At 36.6% G+C, this 17,250-nt stretch overlaps 1 protein-coding gene across 5 annotated transcripts in view; it reads right to left on the minus strand.

The window, feature by feature from the left end:
• The window catches only part of OMA1 (OMA1 zinc metallopeptidase), a 110,084-nt gene that overhangs the window by 38,192 nt on the left and 54,642 nt on the right, over positions 1 to 17,250 (minus strand). Inside the window, exon 8 of one of the 5 annotated variants that reach the window (XM_023730544.1) lies at positions 6,091 to 6,392. The exons of the other annotated variants lie outside the window; for them this stretch is intronic. Within the exon in view, the coding sequence (XP_023586312.1) occupies positions 6,288 to 6,392 (105 nt within the window). The 3' untranslated portion in view covers positions 6,091 to 6,287. Of the gene's footprint in view, positions 1 to 6,090; positions 6,393 to 17,250 lie in introns of those variants that run through there. 5 annotated transcript variants of the gene reach the window in all.

The following is a 17,250-nucleotide window of genomic DNA, read 5'->3' on the forward strand; positions in this document are numbered from 1 at the left end:
CACACACACACACACACACACAGAAACTAAACAATACACTATTAAAAAACTATTGAGTCATAGAAGAAATCAAAAGTGAAACAAAAAAGTTCCTAGAATCAAACGAAAATGAAAACACAACATATCAAAATCTTTAGGACTAAACGAGTAATTGCTTTTATAAGGATCAACACAAAGATGGTTCCTACATGGCAGAGGTTAAAGATTTCCCAAATATCCAACTTTTCTAAACTGTTGTACCACTCTATCATCTCTAACATCAATAATCCCTCCTCCCCACAGTACTCTCCCTCCTGGCTTTGGGTTCCATAATTCACTGCAATGTCTCACAGAACTCACAAACCATCAAGGAAATGGCAATTGTGGAGGCTTACAAGTCCCAGATTCGTGGGCCAGGCATTAGGCTGGAGGATTATTCTGACTCATGTGGTTGCAGAGGCTGATGAACCCCAAGTCAGCAAGTTAGACAACAGGCTGCTGGTTCACAAGGCTGTGGAAGCTGGTGAATCAGGTCAGATAATATGCTGCTGACTCAAGTTCCAAAAACCAGAGGTCGGAAGATGACGAGCTAGATGCAGGCTCCAGAGCAAGAGAGATAACTTTGCCAGAGCATTCGCATATATTGGATGCAGACCATACCCTCAAGGACTCCCGTTACTTGAGCAAGGCAGTGCAAGGGTGTGACTTGAACAAGGGAGTAAAGAGAGTGGTGACTAGCGTAAGAGTGGTGACTCCAGTCGCACCATCTAGTAAGGTGGTGATCAAGATATATCCCATCCTAATCCTGCCTCATTAACATAATAGGCATCTCACTCCAAATCGGACTGTAACCACAGGCACAGAGGCTAGGATTCAGACAGAACACATTACAAAACGTAGGCTAATTACATCAGATCACAAAATGAAGGACAATTACATCAGAGGATAACTACATCATTACACAACTGTCAAATTATATCATTAAATAACTGCCAAATCTCTGAAAATCATGGGCCAGCCAGTTGACAATCTTAATCATCACAGGTTTCATACACCTTATTTGCATTAGCAGCAAGCTGTCCAATCCCCTTGGTGGGCCACAAGCACCTTATTTGCATAGTCTCACCCAATCATTGTGTGGGAATGACAAAGACTATGGCTAGAAGGCCGTAATAGGTAATTCACTGCACTGCAGGGACACAGCAAAAGCAGTACTTAGAAGATAACTGATATCAATAAAAGCCTACATTTAAAAAAAAGAAAGATTCAAAATCTTCAACTTAAACTGATAACTACAACAAACAGAAAAGCACAAAAGGAGCCAAAAGCTACCAGAAGAAAGGAAATAAACAAAACAGAAAAACAAAAGAATCAACAAAACAAGAAGTTGGTTCTTTGGAAGGATTAATAAAATAGACAAACCACTGGCTACGGTGATAAAAGCAAACAAAATAAAAGAGGTGAATAACCAAGAAATGAAATTGGTGACATTACAACCAATCCGACAGAGATAAAGAAGATCATAACTGATTATTATGAAAAATTGTACTCCAACAAATTTGAAAACTTAGATGAAATGGACAAATTCCTAGAAACACACTACCTACCCAAACTAACACAAACAGAGGTAGAAAATTTAAGCAGACCCATTAGAAAAGAAGAGATTGAAGATATCATCAAAAAACTGCCAACAAAAAAGTCTAGGACCAGATGGCTATGCTGGAGAATTCTATCAAACATTCAGAGAAAAGGTGACACCAATCTTACTCAATCTCTTCAAAAACATACAAGAGGAAGCAACACTACTGAACTCTTTCTATAAATCCAGGATAACCCTGATACCTAAGGCAGGCAAAGACACCAGAAAAAAGAAAATTATAGATTGATATCCCTCATGGACATAGATGCAAAATTTTCAACAAAATTCTAACCAACAGACTTCAGTAACAAATAAAAAAAAAAAATCATATACTATGATCAAGTGGGATTCATACTAGGATTAAAAGGGTGGTTCAACATTAGAAAATCAATCAATATAATCTACCACATAAATAAAACCACGGAAAAGAATCATATGATCGTATCAATTGTTACAGAAAAGGCATTGGATAAAATCCAACACCCTTTCCTGATAAACATTCTCAGCAAAATAGGAATAGATGGGAAATTTCTCAACATAATTAGGGACATATATGCAAAACCAACAGCCAACGTTATACTCAATGGAGAAAGGCTAATAGCCTTCCCTTTGAGAATGGGAACAAGACAAGGATGCCTATTATCACCACTCTTATTCAACATTGTACTGGAAGTCCTAGCCAAAGCAATAAGACAAGAAAGAGAAATAAAAGGTATCCAAATCAGAAAGGAAGAAGTAAAACTATCTCTATTTGCAGATGACATGATCCTATACATAGAAGACCCAAAAATTCTCAAGAAAACTGCTGGAACTAATAGTAGAATTTAGCAATGTTGTAGGGTACAAGATCAACACACAAAAATCAGTTAGGTTCCTCTACATTAACAAAGAGTACTCCAAAAAAAGAAATCAAGAAAACAAAACCATTTACAATAGTCCCCAAATCGATAAAATTTCTAGGAATTAAATTAACCAGGGACATAGGAGACTTACATAATGAAAATTATAAACTACTACTTCAAGAGTCCCACAAAAATGGAAAGACATCCTCTGCTCCTGGATTAGAAGACTTAATATAGTGAAAATGTCAATTCTACCTAAAGCAATCTAGAGATACAATGTAATCCCAATACAAATAGCAGTAACATTCTTTACTGAAATGGAAAAACTAATGACCAACTTTATATGGAAAGGAAAGAAACCCTGAAGAGCCAAAGCAATTCTAAAGAAAAGGAACAAAGCAGGAGGCCTCGTATTCCTCACACTGATATTAAAACATAGTATACAGCCACTGTAATCAAAACAGCCTGGTACTGGTTCAACAACAGACACATAGACCAATGGAATAGAATTGAGAACTCAGAATTAAACCAAGACATCTATGGACAACTGACTCTCGACAAAGAGTCAAAGTCCAATCAGTGGGGCAGAAACAGTCTCTTTAATAAATGGTGCCAACGAAACTGGATATCCACCTGCAGAAAAATGAAACAGGACCTACCTCACACCATACACAAAAACTAACTCAAATAGATCAAAGATCTAAATGTGAAACCTAAAACCAAAAGATTCCTGGAAGCAAACATGGTGAGAAAACTATGGGACCTAATCTTTTGTAAAAACAGGATAACAAACATTACAACTGCAAGAATAGAAGAAGACAGAATAGATAAATGGGACCTCATAAAAATTAAAAACTTATGCTCATCAAAAGACTATTAAAAGAGTAAACAGACAACATACAGACTGGGAAAAAAATCTTCAGAAACCTTGCAAGGGTCTAATCTCTAAAATCTACAGAAAACTACAATAACAAAAAGACAAACAACCCAATCACAAAATGGGCCAAGGACACGAACAGAACCTTTATCGAAGAGGACATCCAAGCAACCAACAAACATATGAAAAGATGTTCATGATCATTAAGCATTAGAGAGATGCAAACCAAAACTACAATGAGATACCATCTTATCTCCAGTTAAAACAGCACTGAGAAAAAAACAGATAACAAATGCTGACAATGATATGGGGAGACTGAAACTCTTATCCATTGCTGGTGGGACTGTAAAATGATACACCACTATGGAAAACAGTATGGTGCTTTCTCAAAAAACTAAAACTACCCTATGATCCAGCAATCCCACTTCTAGGTATATACCTTAGAGACCTAAAAATAATGACACAAACAGATATATGCACACTTATGTTCACTGTTGCTTCATTCACAATAGCAAATAAATGGAAACAAGCAAAGTGCCCATCAACAGAAGAATGGATAAGCAAATTGTGGTACATACATACAATGGAATACTATACAATCATAAAGAACAATGAGTCCCCATGAAACATAACATGGATGGACCTTGAGGACATAATGCCAAGTGAAATAAGCCAAGTATATAAGGACATATATTGTATGATCCTTCTTTTATAAGAAGACAAGAACAGATACATAGAGACCAGTGTTCATTAATGGCTACCAGGGAGAGGAGGGGGAAGGGGAAAGTATGCTTTAGATCACAGAGACTTGTTATTTTTGGTGATAGGAAAAGTGACTCCGAATATGGATGTACTGAACACAGCACAATCAAAGTAAAAACGAGTGTTTGAGCACGTATGGATGGGTATAGGCATATTGGCATATGGGTAGGTAGAGGTGTATACATATGTGAGATAGAAATATCTATAGCTACGTGTAAATACAAACATGCGGGTGCAGGCACATATATTCACTGAACACACAAATACGGAAATACAGATACTCCTCAGACATCACCAAATACCTTCGAAGATTGGTTTTCTGGGTTTGAAAGCTTAGGACCATAGTCTTGTGGAACAACTCAGTCAATTGGTATAACACAGTTCACAAAAATCATGATATGCATCCAAGTAAAGTGAGTAGCATCTGGGGTCTTAGAAACTTGCAAACAGCCATCTAAGATACAACTACCAGTCTCTACTCACCAGGAACAAAACAGTAAGAAGGTAACAAAAAGCTGACAGAAGAAACATGGGCCATGACCTCATCTACCCTGAGACCAGAAGAACTACATGGTGCCCCACTACTACCACTGACCATTCTGACTGGGGTCACAATAGATGGTCCCGGATAGAATAGGAGAAAAATGTGGAGCAGAACTCAAATTCTTAAAAACAAACAAAAACCAGACAAACTGAAAATAGTAAAGAACAGAGGACTTCCTGAGACCATCACCCTGCAACACTCTTTAAACCTAGAACCAAGCCTATCTCCTGAGATCACCTTTTAGCAAAACAGCAGAGTGGTATACAAAATAAACATTATTACTCATAAGATCGGTACACTACAGTAAGTCCCCGGGTTATGAACGTCTAACTCACGGACAACTCACACTCCCCCTTTAATGTTATGTAAATTTGCCCTCACTTTGAAACAACTGAACCAACCCTAACTTGCATCAAATTCTTCATCACAATCACCTTCACTTGCTGCATGTACAGCTTTTAAATCACTGCACTAAACAAAGTAAGGCTAAATAAGAACTGTAATCACCTGTTCCAATTTACCTAAAAATTCTTAAAGGCACAGTTAGGAACTGATCTGTTTGTAACCCAGGGACTGCCTATACCTAAAAACCATGTTTGTGAGAGCAAAGGGTAAACAATTACTCAAAAGCAAAGATGAGAAGATAAGGGGGCAGGGAAACTACAGTACTGGAAATGAAACAAACAGAACACAAAGAGAATGTTGACACGTTGTGATAAATGTAACTAATGTCACTGAACAATTTTGTGCAGAAACTGTCAAATGGGAGCCTAACTTGCTGTGTAGACTTTCATCAAAAACTCAATATATATTAGTAAAAAAAAAAGAAAAGAAAATTAATTGGTTTCCTTTTCATATTTAACTTAAGAAATAGATACTCAAAAAAAAAAAAAAGGAAGGGGGGTTGTTGCTTGTGAAATCAAATGCACAAAATTAATTTCTGTAAATGACTGTAAAGTGTCAAAGTCTCTTTCAGTGACAAATGAATATGCACACCCAACAAAATCAAATACTTAACAGGACATCTTTTGCCAGCTGATAACTGGACAAGGATAGTTAGTAATTCTGTGCTTAAATTCACACCTCAGTCCTACCATTTTTATACTAACCTTATATTAATCTGATAGTTTATATAATGCTATGTAAGTAGCATGCTTCTAAATGAAAAATAAAAATAAGTATAAAAATGTAAATATACAAAATAAACATGCTCACAGCCAACAGCAAGGTAGAAGTAGAGACCACCCGAGGGAAAACCTACTGCATGTTTTGAAAGAGGCCTTATGAGATATTTTATTTTAGTAAATTTTCCATAGTCTAAGTTTGACTAGGAAACCCTGGTGGTGTAGTGGTTAAGAGCTACAGCTGCTAACCAAAACGTCAGCTGTTCAAATCTACCAGGTACTCCATGGAAACACTATGAGGCAGTTCTACTTCGTCCTATATGGTCACTATGAGTCAGAATCTATTCAATGGCAAAGGATTTTTTTTTTGGAAGTTTGACTTTTTGGCTTTAAAAGTTCAGAAATCTAATGGAGCAGCACATGACCAACAGATCCATCTCTCAGGAATAGTTCCCACTAAACAAGCTCCCAAGACTGACATAAAATCAGAATGCCAAGTTATTAATTTACAGTGATAACACTAACTGCCAAAACTGCCAAGGGCACAGGGCATCTGCGTCCTCTTGTCAGCCAGTACTCTCCATCCTAGGCATACTACAAGGGAAGCAAGGCGATAATCAGGAGGCTGCAGAGTAAGAATAAAATTGGGAAAAGAAAAATTACGTTACATGATTCAAATATTAAATGGCAAGGCAGCAAGTGAGTCTGATGCACTGATGTAAAAAAAAAACAAAAAACAAAGACACAACCACAAATAACAATCAAGTCTAAGACACCAGAAATAACTCTTTGCAGTAGGTGTGAAAAGGTTAATCAATTTACCTAAGGTCACGTAGAGGACAGGAGTACAAATACAGATCTGTTTGACTGTGGAACCCAAAGTCCTAATCATTACGTGAAATAAAGTTTAAACTCCTTAAAATTATTAACGAAAAAGTCCCTGACTACCTTTAGAGTTTTCTCTCTTACTACTGGCCCTCTTGAACTCCGTCTACATTTTAGCCATACTAAATTTTCAATACCTCGAATAAATCATTGTTCCTCTTGAATTCGAACATGCTGTTGGCCATGTCAAAATCTACCCCCACCAACACCTTCACCAGGATAATTACTATTTTTCTTTCAAATTTCCACTATAAATAATTTTTTTCTCAGGGAGTAACCCTCTTATCCCTAGACTAAGTTAAATGACTTTTCCTGATCCCCAGAAAAAGTTCTCTCTCTCTACCATATCCTCCCATGGGACCTTTGATATCATTATCGTAATACTTCAAAAATTTGTTAAAATTATTTATTTAATGTCTCTTTCTTACTTGGAGCTGTGGTGGCACAGTTGTTAAGAGCTCAGCTACTAACCAAAAGCTACTGCCAAAAGGTTGGCAGTTCAAATCTACCAGCCGCTCCTTGGAAACCCAATAGGGCAGTTCTACTTTCACATAGGGTCGCTATGAGTTGGAAATCAACTCCACTACAACAGGTTTTCTTACTTAAATTGTAGCCTCCATGAAAGTACTATGTATCTCTACATCCTGGCAGATGGTAGGTACACAGTAAATATCTGCTGAATTAATAAATGAAAATCAACGTAACAGATCAGAAAAGGGCTATGTGTATCAATTTAAAGAAAGAATAGAACCTAGTTCTTTAAGATATGTCTTCTGATTGTATCAAGAAATATGAAAAAGACTGTGAATTAGAAGTGGGGGGTTAGTTAGCCCAGAAACTGAAAAGTCTGGAGCCAAATTCCGGCCACTGTCCATTTAAGTCTTAAGAGAGTGCATATACTGGCTTACTGAATCTGATTCAGATTTGTGGGAAGTTAGAGAACGGAATGCGGGGCGTATCATCGGAGTCAATGAAACCAATAAAGAAGATGGTGTAGAAGACCAGGTAAAAGACGCTTGTAGTGGAGATGAAAAAATATTGAGATGTATTTCACCGACAGAACTGCCAGGACTTGGGGAAAGATTAGATGTAAATAATAAAGGAGAGGGAGAAACTGAGGAGGACTCCAGCTTTTCTTACAAAAGCAACTGAATAGAAGGTGGTATATTTATCGGGAGAAAGAAGACTACATGAGAAACAGGTGTGGGAGAAATCAAAGAATTAATACTGAATACATTAGGCTTGAGATATCTGTGAAGTAGATAAGAAGAAACAGGCATACATTTGGATATGCAAGGTTAAAAAACTAGAGCTCTAAGCAGAGGTCTAAGGACTTTATGAGATAGGTCTTATTATTGTTTCTATCCTATAGGTAAGGAAAACTGAAGCACAGGAATGATAAATAACTTGCCAAAGATCATACAACTAGTATTCTCTCTGGCACTTCTAGGGTTCATACTCATTATTTCTACTCTTTAATGTTTCTCTGATAGCTGACACCCCACACTACAGGGACCACAGAAAGGTTCAGTATTTGGTACCCAGGAAAGAAAGATAGAGGTATACAGTTCATAACAGAGAATTAAGTGAAAGTCTCAAAAATGAATGTGAAAAACTCCCCACCTCACTCCTCCCTGCCTGTTCCAAAACAATGACAGCCAGCTTTACAGGATTTTTCTGCAGGCACTTAAACGGCCACAGAGAAAAGGCTTATATATATACACCTTCCATTTGAAAGGTCCCCAAAGAAAAAGCTAGCTCACTACCCTATAATCTTATAGTAAAGCCCATTATCCTGACCTATGCACACAATGCTTCTTATAAAATATAGACAGACAATTATGAATCACAAATTTAGATTACCGTACCAGAGTAACTGGTATCGGGCTTGCTCTCCCACCACAAATAACTAAAAAACTTGACAAAATATATGAGGCAAATAGGTATTGGACAATAGGCAGGACAAGATCGCAACCCTTGAGAGAAAAGAAAAGTGTAAGGCTATCCCCATATTTGCCCCTGCTCTCTGCCTGGGGCAGTTTCCTATCCGCAACAGAGGAGAGTAGAACCCAAGTAGAGCATGGCAGGGCTAGCTGAGCTATGGAGTTAGGAAAAAGCAGTGTAGGGCTGCAAAAGTGGCTGGAATTTATGAGGTAAGTATCAGATATAAGTAGGTCCCCCCCCCAAGAAACTGGCATAGAGGTTCTTTGGAGGTCCTTGGCTGAGGGCTAAGCTGCACATGCAGCTGAATGACACTCTGCTAAGCCAAACACAGAGTGGTACTAAGAGCTAAATAAGTATACCACATATCACACAGGGATAACAGCTATTAGAGTTGAGCCTAGCCAGAAAGGAAACCTCATTGAGCACCTCAGGCATTCAGTTGAGACCAGTAAAGGATATGTCTTAGGACTAAAAACCACACACTAGAATACAGAAATGTCTTATATATAAAGTAACAAAAGAGAAAAAATAATTGATAAGAGATCAGCTCTAGTAAAGAAAAAAAATAAGACTGATAGGGTCAAAAGGATCTACTGGCCATCAGAACAAAACTCAATACTTTTTAAAGGAAGATAAGTCTCACCACAGCATATCATACACGACGTGCAGCATAAAACGAGAAAATCCTAAATATGCAAAAAATAAAGAAAATATGTTCCATAAGAAAAAAGGGAAATCAATGAAGACTTTGAGATAACCTAGGTGTTATAATTATCAGACAAACCAAAACCAAACTCGTTGCTGTCAAGTCAATTCTGACTCATAGCGACCCTATATGACAGAGCAGAACTGCCAAGGAGTGGCTGGTAGATTCGAACTGCCGGCCTTTTGGTTAGCAGCTGAACTCTCAACCACTTTGCTACCAGGGCTTCAATTATCAGACAAGGACTTCTAAAAAAATATTATAAATATATTCACAAACTTAAAGAACATAAGAAGAGGTGAATGTACAAGTAACAGTCCCTGAATTACAATGTATTTGAGTTACGATGAACTGCACTTACAACCATCCGTGTTTTTTGTTTTGTTTTGTTTTTTGGGGGGGAGAGTTTGTACATCTTATTGTTAGTACATCTTCCTGGGAGGAAGTTACAGGAAAATATATGCAGGGTGTCTCAGTTATCCAGTGCTGCTATAAGAGAAATACCACCAGTGGATGGCTTTAACAAACAGAAATTTATTCTCTCACAGTTTAGGAGCCTAGTTTGAATTCAGGGTGCCAGCTCCAGGGGAAGGCTTTCTCTCTCTATTGGCTCTGGGGGAAAGTTCTTGTCATCAATTTTCCCCTGGTCTAGGAGTTTTTCAGCACAGGGACCCCGGGTCCAAAGTACACTCACTCCTGGCCCTTCTTGGTTGGTGGTAATGAGGTCCCCCTGTCTCTCTGCTTGCCTCACTCTTTTATATCTCAAAAGAGATCGACTTAAGACACAATCTAATCTTGTAGATTGAGTCCTGCCTCATTAATATAACTGCCTCTAATCTAGCCTCATTACCATCATAGAGGTAAGATTTACAACACACAGGGAAATCATATCAGATGACAAAATGGTGAACAGTCACACACTACTGGGAATCATGGCCTAGCCAAGTTGACACATATTTTGGGGGGACACAATTCAATCCATAACACAGAGGATATGGAAAAAATTGCTGAGCTTTGTGAACATGCTCCAAGCATTTGATCAGGATAATACAATGGAAGAGATCAGTAGAAAAATCATCCATATGGCAAAAGCGTTGAATTTAAAACTGACATCACCAGTGTGGAACAGTGTGTAGATCATGAAGAAGGGCAACTGACAGATTAGGACTTACTAGATTTTGAAGAAGAAAGAAATGCTGAAGAAAGAAATAATGAGGAAGAGAAGGGAGAGAAGTTGTCAAAGAATTTTACAGTGAAAGGATTAGTTGGAGTTTTTTTCTAAACTAAATCAGGGTTTTCAGTTGCTTGGAAACATGGATGCAAACACTGATCACTTTGCTAAAGGCGGCAGGCAGATTCAGGAAGGAGTGAGACGTTACTGCGAAACATATGGAGTAAATTTAAAAAACGACCATGCTGACAATTCTCATTAATTTTCTGACCAGAAACGCCATCCCCATTTCTAGGGATAATACAGATGATCAAGAACCTTCCACAAGTTGAGTTATTACCTCAACTGACAAAATGCCAATGCTGTCCAACTCTTCATCATCAGAGTATATTTTTATGCTTTGTGTATTTTTTAATGTATGTATGTATTAAAATATATCTGTAAGTTTATATATAATGTTTCCAACCCCCAAAGACAAATAAAGATCAGCTTTATAAAGACTCTGATAATAAAAGACAATAATAATAAAAATAAAATGGGCTATCCGACTTACGTCAGAACTGACTGATGACGCAGTCGTCGAAAAAGAACCCCATCATAAGTCGGGGACTACCTGTGGATGGTAAATCTCAGTAGAAAAACAGAAAATACAAAAAAGAACCAACGAGACTTCAAAAACTGAAAAAGTACAAAACTGAAATTAAAAAAAAAATCACTAGATGGGCTAAGATCAGATACTGCAGAAGAAAACACCAGTGAACATAAAAACTCATAAATGTAAATTATCCAATCTGAAGAGAGGTAAAAGAGACATTAGGAAAAAACTGAACAAAGCCTCAGTGACCTGACTGAGCCATAAAAAATATTTGAAGAAGTAATAGTTGAATACTATATACAGAACAGTGAAACAGTAATGAAAAGAATTACTACTAGTTTCTCATCAAGAACAATGAAGGCTAAGAGACACTGAAAAATTATTAAGGGCTCATAGGACAATTGTCAACCCAAAATTCTTTATCTGGTACAAAAAAAATATCTTTCAAAAATGAAGATGAAATAAACATATTTCAGACCAAAAGCTTGAAATTCCTTACCAGCATATCTATGCCCCCCAAAACGTTAAAAGCTATTCTTCAGGCTGAAGGAAAATAAAATCAGATTAAAACAAACAAACAAAAAACTTGGATCCACATGAAAGAGCTCCGGAAATGTTAAATCTGAGGGTAAATATAAAATAGTTTTTTTTTTTTAAATTCTTTATTTCTTTAAAAGTCAACCGACTGTTTAAACAAAGATAATAATGTACTGTAGGGGTTATGACATGTAAGATAAATGAAAAAAGAGGAAGAGGGAAATGTAAGTATACTGTTATAAGGTTTTTTGTTATATGTGAATTGTTATAAAACTGAGAGATTAAAGATGTAAAAATAACACTAGACCAACTGTTACATGAACTTTTACAAAGGCACAACCATACAAATAATTACATTATGTATATGTAAATGGACTAACACTCAGCAAGACCCAACTATATAACGTTTACAAGAGAGTTATATTAAATATTAAAGAAAAGGTTAAAAGTAGAAGGATGGAAAAATATATCATGCAAAAACTAATCACAAGAAAACAGGTGTTGAAATATTAATATCAACATGGACTTTAAGACAAACAGTATTACCAGAAATAAAAAATAATATTTTATAATGATAAAAAGATCAATTCGTCAAGAAGACAATACAATTTTAGAAGGGATATACCTAAAGAACAAGTATCAATGTACATGAAACAAAAACCTACAGAACTAAAGTGAAAAACAGACAAGTCCGCAATTAGTTAAAGATTTCAACACTCTCCTCTCGGTAATTCATAGAATATTAATAAGAATGTAAGTAAGGGGAAAAAAAAAATTTCCTCAATCTTACAAATGGCATTTAGGAAAAACCTACCATGAACATCATGTTCAATGTTGACACAATTCCTCCTAAGATCAGAAACAAGGCAAAAATGTCTACCCATACCACTTCTAGTCAACATTGTACATAATGTTAGCCAGTGAAATAAGGCAAGCAAAAATAAAATAAAAGGTATACAGATTTTTTTAGGAAAAACTAAAACTGTCTTTATTCGCGAATGATATTTGTTTATATAGAAAACCTCAAGAAATCTAAAAAAAAACAACACGAGAACGAATAAGTGAATTTGGCAAAGCTGCAGGATGCTCGGTCAATACAGAAAAATATCCTACGATATTCTGGTACCAAACAATTAAAAAAATCAAATCACAGTATTATTTATATTAGCATCAAAAACACAATACTTAGTAACAAATTTAATGAAATATTATGTAAGACTACTGGAAGATACAAAACATGGCTGAGAGAAATGAAAGACCTAAATGACTGAAAAGATACATCATGTTCATGGATTAAAATATTCAGCTTTAAGATGTCAATTCTTCTTGAACTGATTCACAGATTTAATCAAAGTCCCATCAGACTTTTATTATAGAAATCAATGAGCTGATTCTAAAATTTGTATGTAAATGCAAAGGATCTAGAACAGTCTAACAATTGTGAAGAAATAATTGGAGGCCGCCTACTTTTGGATTTCAGGCATTACTATAAACCTAGACTACTCAAGAGAGTGTGGTATTGGTGTAACGTTAGACAAAAATGGCAATAAATCAGAATAGAGTCCAGAAATAGACTCACAGATACACAGCCAACTGATTTACAAAAAACTGCCAAAGGAATTCAATGGGGTAAAGAAAAGTCTTTTTAAGAAATGATGCTGGAACAGCTAGATAAATATATTAAAAAACGAACCTTGTCCTCCATTTAAAACCACACCAAAAAAAAAAAAAAGAGATATCACAGACATGAATGTCAAAGCTAAAACCATAAAGCTTTAAGAAGGTAACAGACTATCTTCACAACCTGGGAATATGCACAGAGTTCATGTTGCTGTTGTTAGTTATCAGGTCGGCCCCTGACTCGTGGCAACCCCACGCACAACAGAACAAAATGCTACCCGGTCCTGTACTATCTATCCCTTGACTGGTTTGGATCAGATCATTGTGATCCATAGGGTTTTCACAGGCTGATTTTCAGAAGCAGATCGCTAGGCTTTTCCTCCTAGTCCATCTTAAGCCTGGAAGCTCTGCTGAAACCTGTTCGGCATCATATCGACATACAGACAACGGGTGACTACACGAGGTTTGCTGGCCAAGAAGTGAACCTGCGTCTCCCACATGGAAGGTGAGGATTTCTACCACGGCCCCCAGAGCTCTTAGGACAAAGAAGTAACACACATAAAAAAAAAATAATGAACGACTTGTTACTTGCCATCGAGTCAATCATGACTATGGCTACCCTGTGTGTGCAGGAGAATGGTTCCACAGAGTTTCAAGGCAGCGACCTTTTGGAAGCTGATCACCAGGACTGTCTCTCTCTGGGCGGGTTTCAGCCTCCAATCTTTCAGCTTAACTGTTTGAGCCACCCAGGGGCCAATAAGATAGGCTTAATCAAAATTAAAAACCCTGCTCATCCAAAGGACATCATCAATAACATGAAGAGGAAAGCCACAGACTTACCTAAAAAGGACTTATATCTAAAATATATAAATAACCCCAATAATTCAATTAAAAAAAAAGATAACCTAATTTTTAAAAATAGCAAAGGACTTACACAGGCACGTCACAAACGAAGATACACAGCTGGCCAATAAGCACATAAAAAAATGTTCAACACTATTAGTTTTCAGGGAAATGCACACTAAAGTCACAATAAAATACTTCATATGCTAAATGGATAAAATTAAAAATAACAGAAGGCGGAGCAAACATGGTGCCAAGACAGACACACCACGCCATCCCTCTGCAGTAAAGACCTGAAAAACTAAGTAAAACAAATACAAACTTGAATACTGGAACCCTAAGCATAAAATGAAGGAATAAAGAACTAGATCAAATGCCAAATGGAAGAAGAAACTAACGGAAAACAGAAAAGGAGAAGAGATACAGAATAGAAGTTCCCTACCAACTAACATGGCACAGTGTTGCCATCTTGGAACACAGCCAGCAAAGACCCTGGACAGGGAGTATGGGAAAGCAACTTCACAGAGCTCCCAACGGGAGACAAGAGCACCCGGTAACCAAACAAACACAAATTCTCATCCCTCAGCCTTCTGCCCTATATGCCACCTCCCTCTGTTCCTGCTAGCTCCCGCTACATCGCCATACCTAGAACATTCAGTGCAGAGAATTTTTGTTTTCTTTATGTTGAGGTGTAATCCATATTGAAGGTTGCAGTCTCGGCTCTTCATCAGTAAATGCTTCAAGTCCTCTTCAATTTCAGCAAGCAAGGTTGTGTCATCTGCATATTGCAGGTTGTTAATGAGTCTTCCTCCAATCCTGATGCTACATTCTTCTTCATATAGTCCAGCTTCTTCGGTTATTCGCTCAGCCTAAAGACTGAATAAATATGTAAAAGGATACAACCCTGATGCACACCTTTCCTGATTTTAAAGCATGCAGTATCTCCTTGTTCTGTTCGAATGACTGCCTCTTGGTCTCTGAACAGGTTCTGCAGGAGCACAATTAAGTGTTCTGGAATTCCTACTCTTTGCAATATTTTCCATAATTTGTTATGAGCGACACAGTCGAATGCCTTTGCAGAGTCAATAAAACACAGGTAACCATCTTTCTGGTATTCTCTGTTTTCAGCCAAGATCCATCTAACATCAGCAATGACATCCCTCGTTCCACATCCTCTGCTGAATCCAGTTTGCATTTCTGGCAGTTCCCTTATCAATGTATTGCTGCAACCATTTTTGAATGATCTTCAGCACAATTTTATTTGCATGTGGTATTAATGATATTGTTTGATAATTTCCGAGCACCTAGCATATAGTAAGTCATGCATAATAAATATTAAATAGGGGAAGAACTGATGCATTTGAATTATGGTGTTGGCAGAGAATACAGACTCCCAGAAAAATGAACAAATCTTTCTTGAAAGAAGTACAGTCAGAATGCTCCTTACAAGCAAGGATGGCGAGCCTACATATCACTTTGGACATGTTATCAGGAGGGATCAGTCCCTGGAGAAAGACATCATGCTTGGAAAGGTAGAGGGTCAGCGAAAAAGAGGGAGACCCTCAACGAGATGGAATGACACAGTGGCTGCAACAATGGCATAGCAACGACTGTGAGGATGACGCAGGACTGGGAAGTGTTTCCTTCTGTTGTACATATGGTCAGTATGAGTCAGAATCGACTTGATAGCACCTAACACAACAACAATGTTGTTATTATCCAAAAACGGTGACAACACAGAATGACAGTATAAATATAATACTTGAGGCTTTTTTTTTTTTCTTTTTTGACAGGAAATAAATACTTGTATTTCAGAGATGGCATTTTTGTATCCTAACTGCTTCATAACAAAGATACTACCTGTATCACTATGTATTCATGACTTAACATCTGCAGCAATCTTTTTCTCCTTTGAACTATATAAACCATAATATCACAACTGGCGAAAGGTCACCTAGTTTGCAACACAATTACATTTACTGTGCTTTAGAAAATGAAATCATAGTTTTATCTTTCCAGATATATTCTTTAAATATATATATGGCTTGTAAAATATAAATAATTAAATGAATATCAATATTTCTTCACTAACTGTTCTAATTTTATCCTTATTTTTTAAATAAAACAGAAAATATACTTTCTATTTTAAATAAAAAAGAAAATTTTGAGATAGCTTATCAAGTCACCCAAAAACACAAAAATGGCACTTGATTACTCAAAGCAGTAATTCCAAATCTCCTTGTGTATCTGAACCACTTGGCAACTCCTAAAAACATTCAGATTCTGAGCTTTATCATAGATCTACTGATTCAAAATTTCTAAGTATGGAGCCTAGAAAATATACATACATATATATATACACACATATATATATACACATACATACATACATATTTTAAAGCTACCCAGAAAAACATAATAGAAGGCAATCTACAAAAGAGGAAATAAAATAGCTAAAATGAAACATACACAACCTTACACTACACAAGAAAATGCAAAATTTAAAAGCAATGAGATACTACTTTTGCCCAAACTAACAAAAATTTAAAAGATTGAAAATAGTGAAGTGGATATAAAAACAAAGGCATTTTCACACATTGTTTGTAAGATTTGCTATTAATATTTTGAAATAATTTTGGGAGCATCTTTTAAAAATAAAAATGAAAATGCCAGCAATCCTACTTATAGAAATCTATCCTACAGAAATAAAAAGTCCAAAGAGCATAAGGATATATGTAAGAACGATGCTTATTTCAGAGTTACTTGCAATAACAACAGTGGAAAAACTAGAAATAACTCAAATGTTCATTAACAAGGAAATAATTAAATCAATTCAAAGTATACATATTACGGAATATTAAACCAAACCAAACCCATTGCAGTTGAGTCTATTTCGACTCATAGTGACCCTACAGGACAGAGTAGAACTGACCCACAGGGTTTCCAAAGAGCAGCTGGTGGATTCAAACTTCTAACTTTTTGGACAGCAGCTGAATACTTAGCCACTGTGCCACCTGGGTCCCAGCAGAATATTAGGTAGCTATTTAAAAGACTGTATGGATTATACCTCAACATTGTATGGATTACACCTTAACTAATAAAAACAAAATCTACACAACTGGATCAATAAGCAACATGATGATAAATGGAGAAAAGGCTGAAGTTATCAAAGATTTCATTTTACT

This window comes from Trichechus manatus, unplaced genomic scaffold (assembly GCF_000243295.1).
Source record: "Trichechus manatus latirostris isolate Lorelei unplaced genomic scaffold, TriManLat1.0 scaffold00003, whole genome shotgun sequence".
Taxonomy (NCBI): Eukaryota; Metazoa; Chordata; class Mammalia; order Sirenia; family Trichechidae; genus Trichechus; species Trichechus manatus.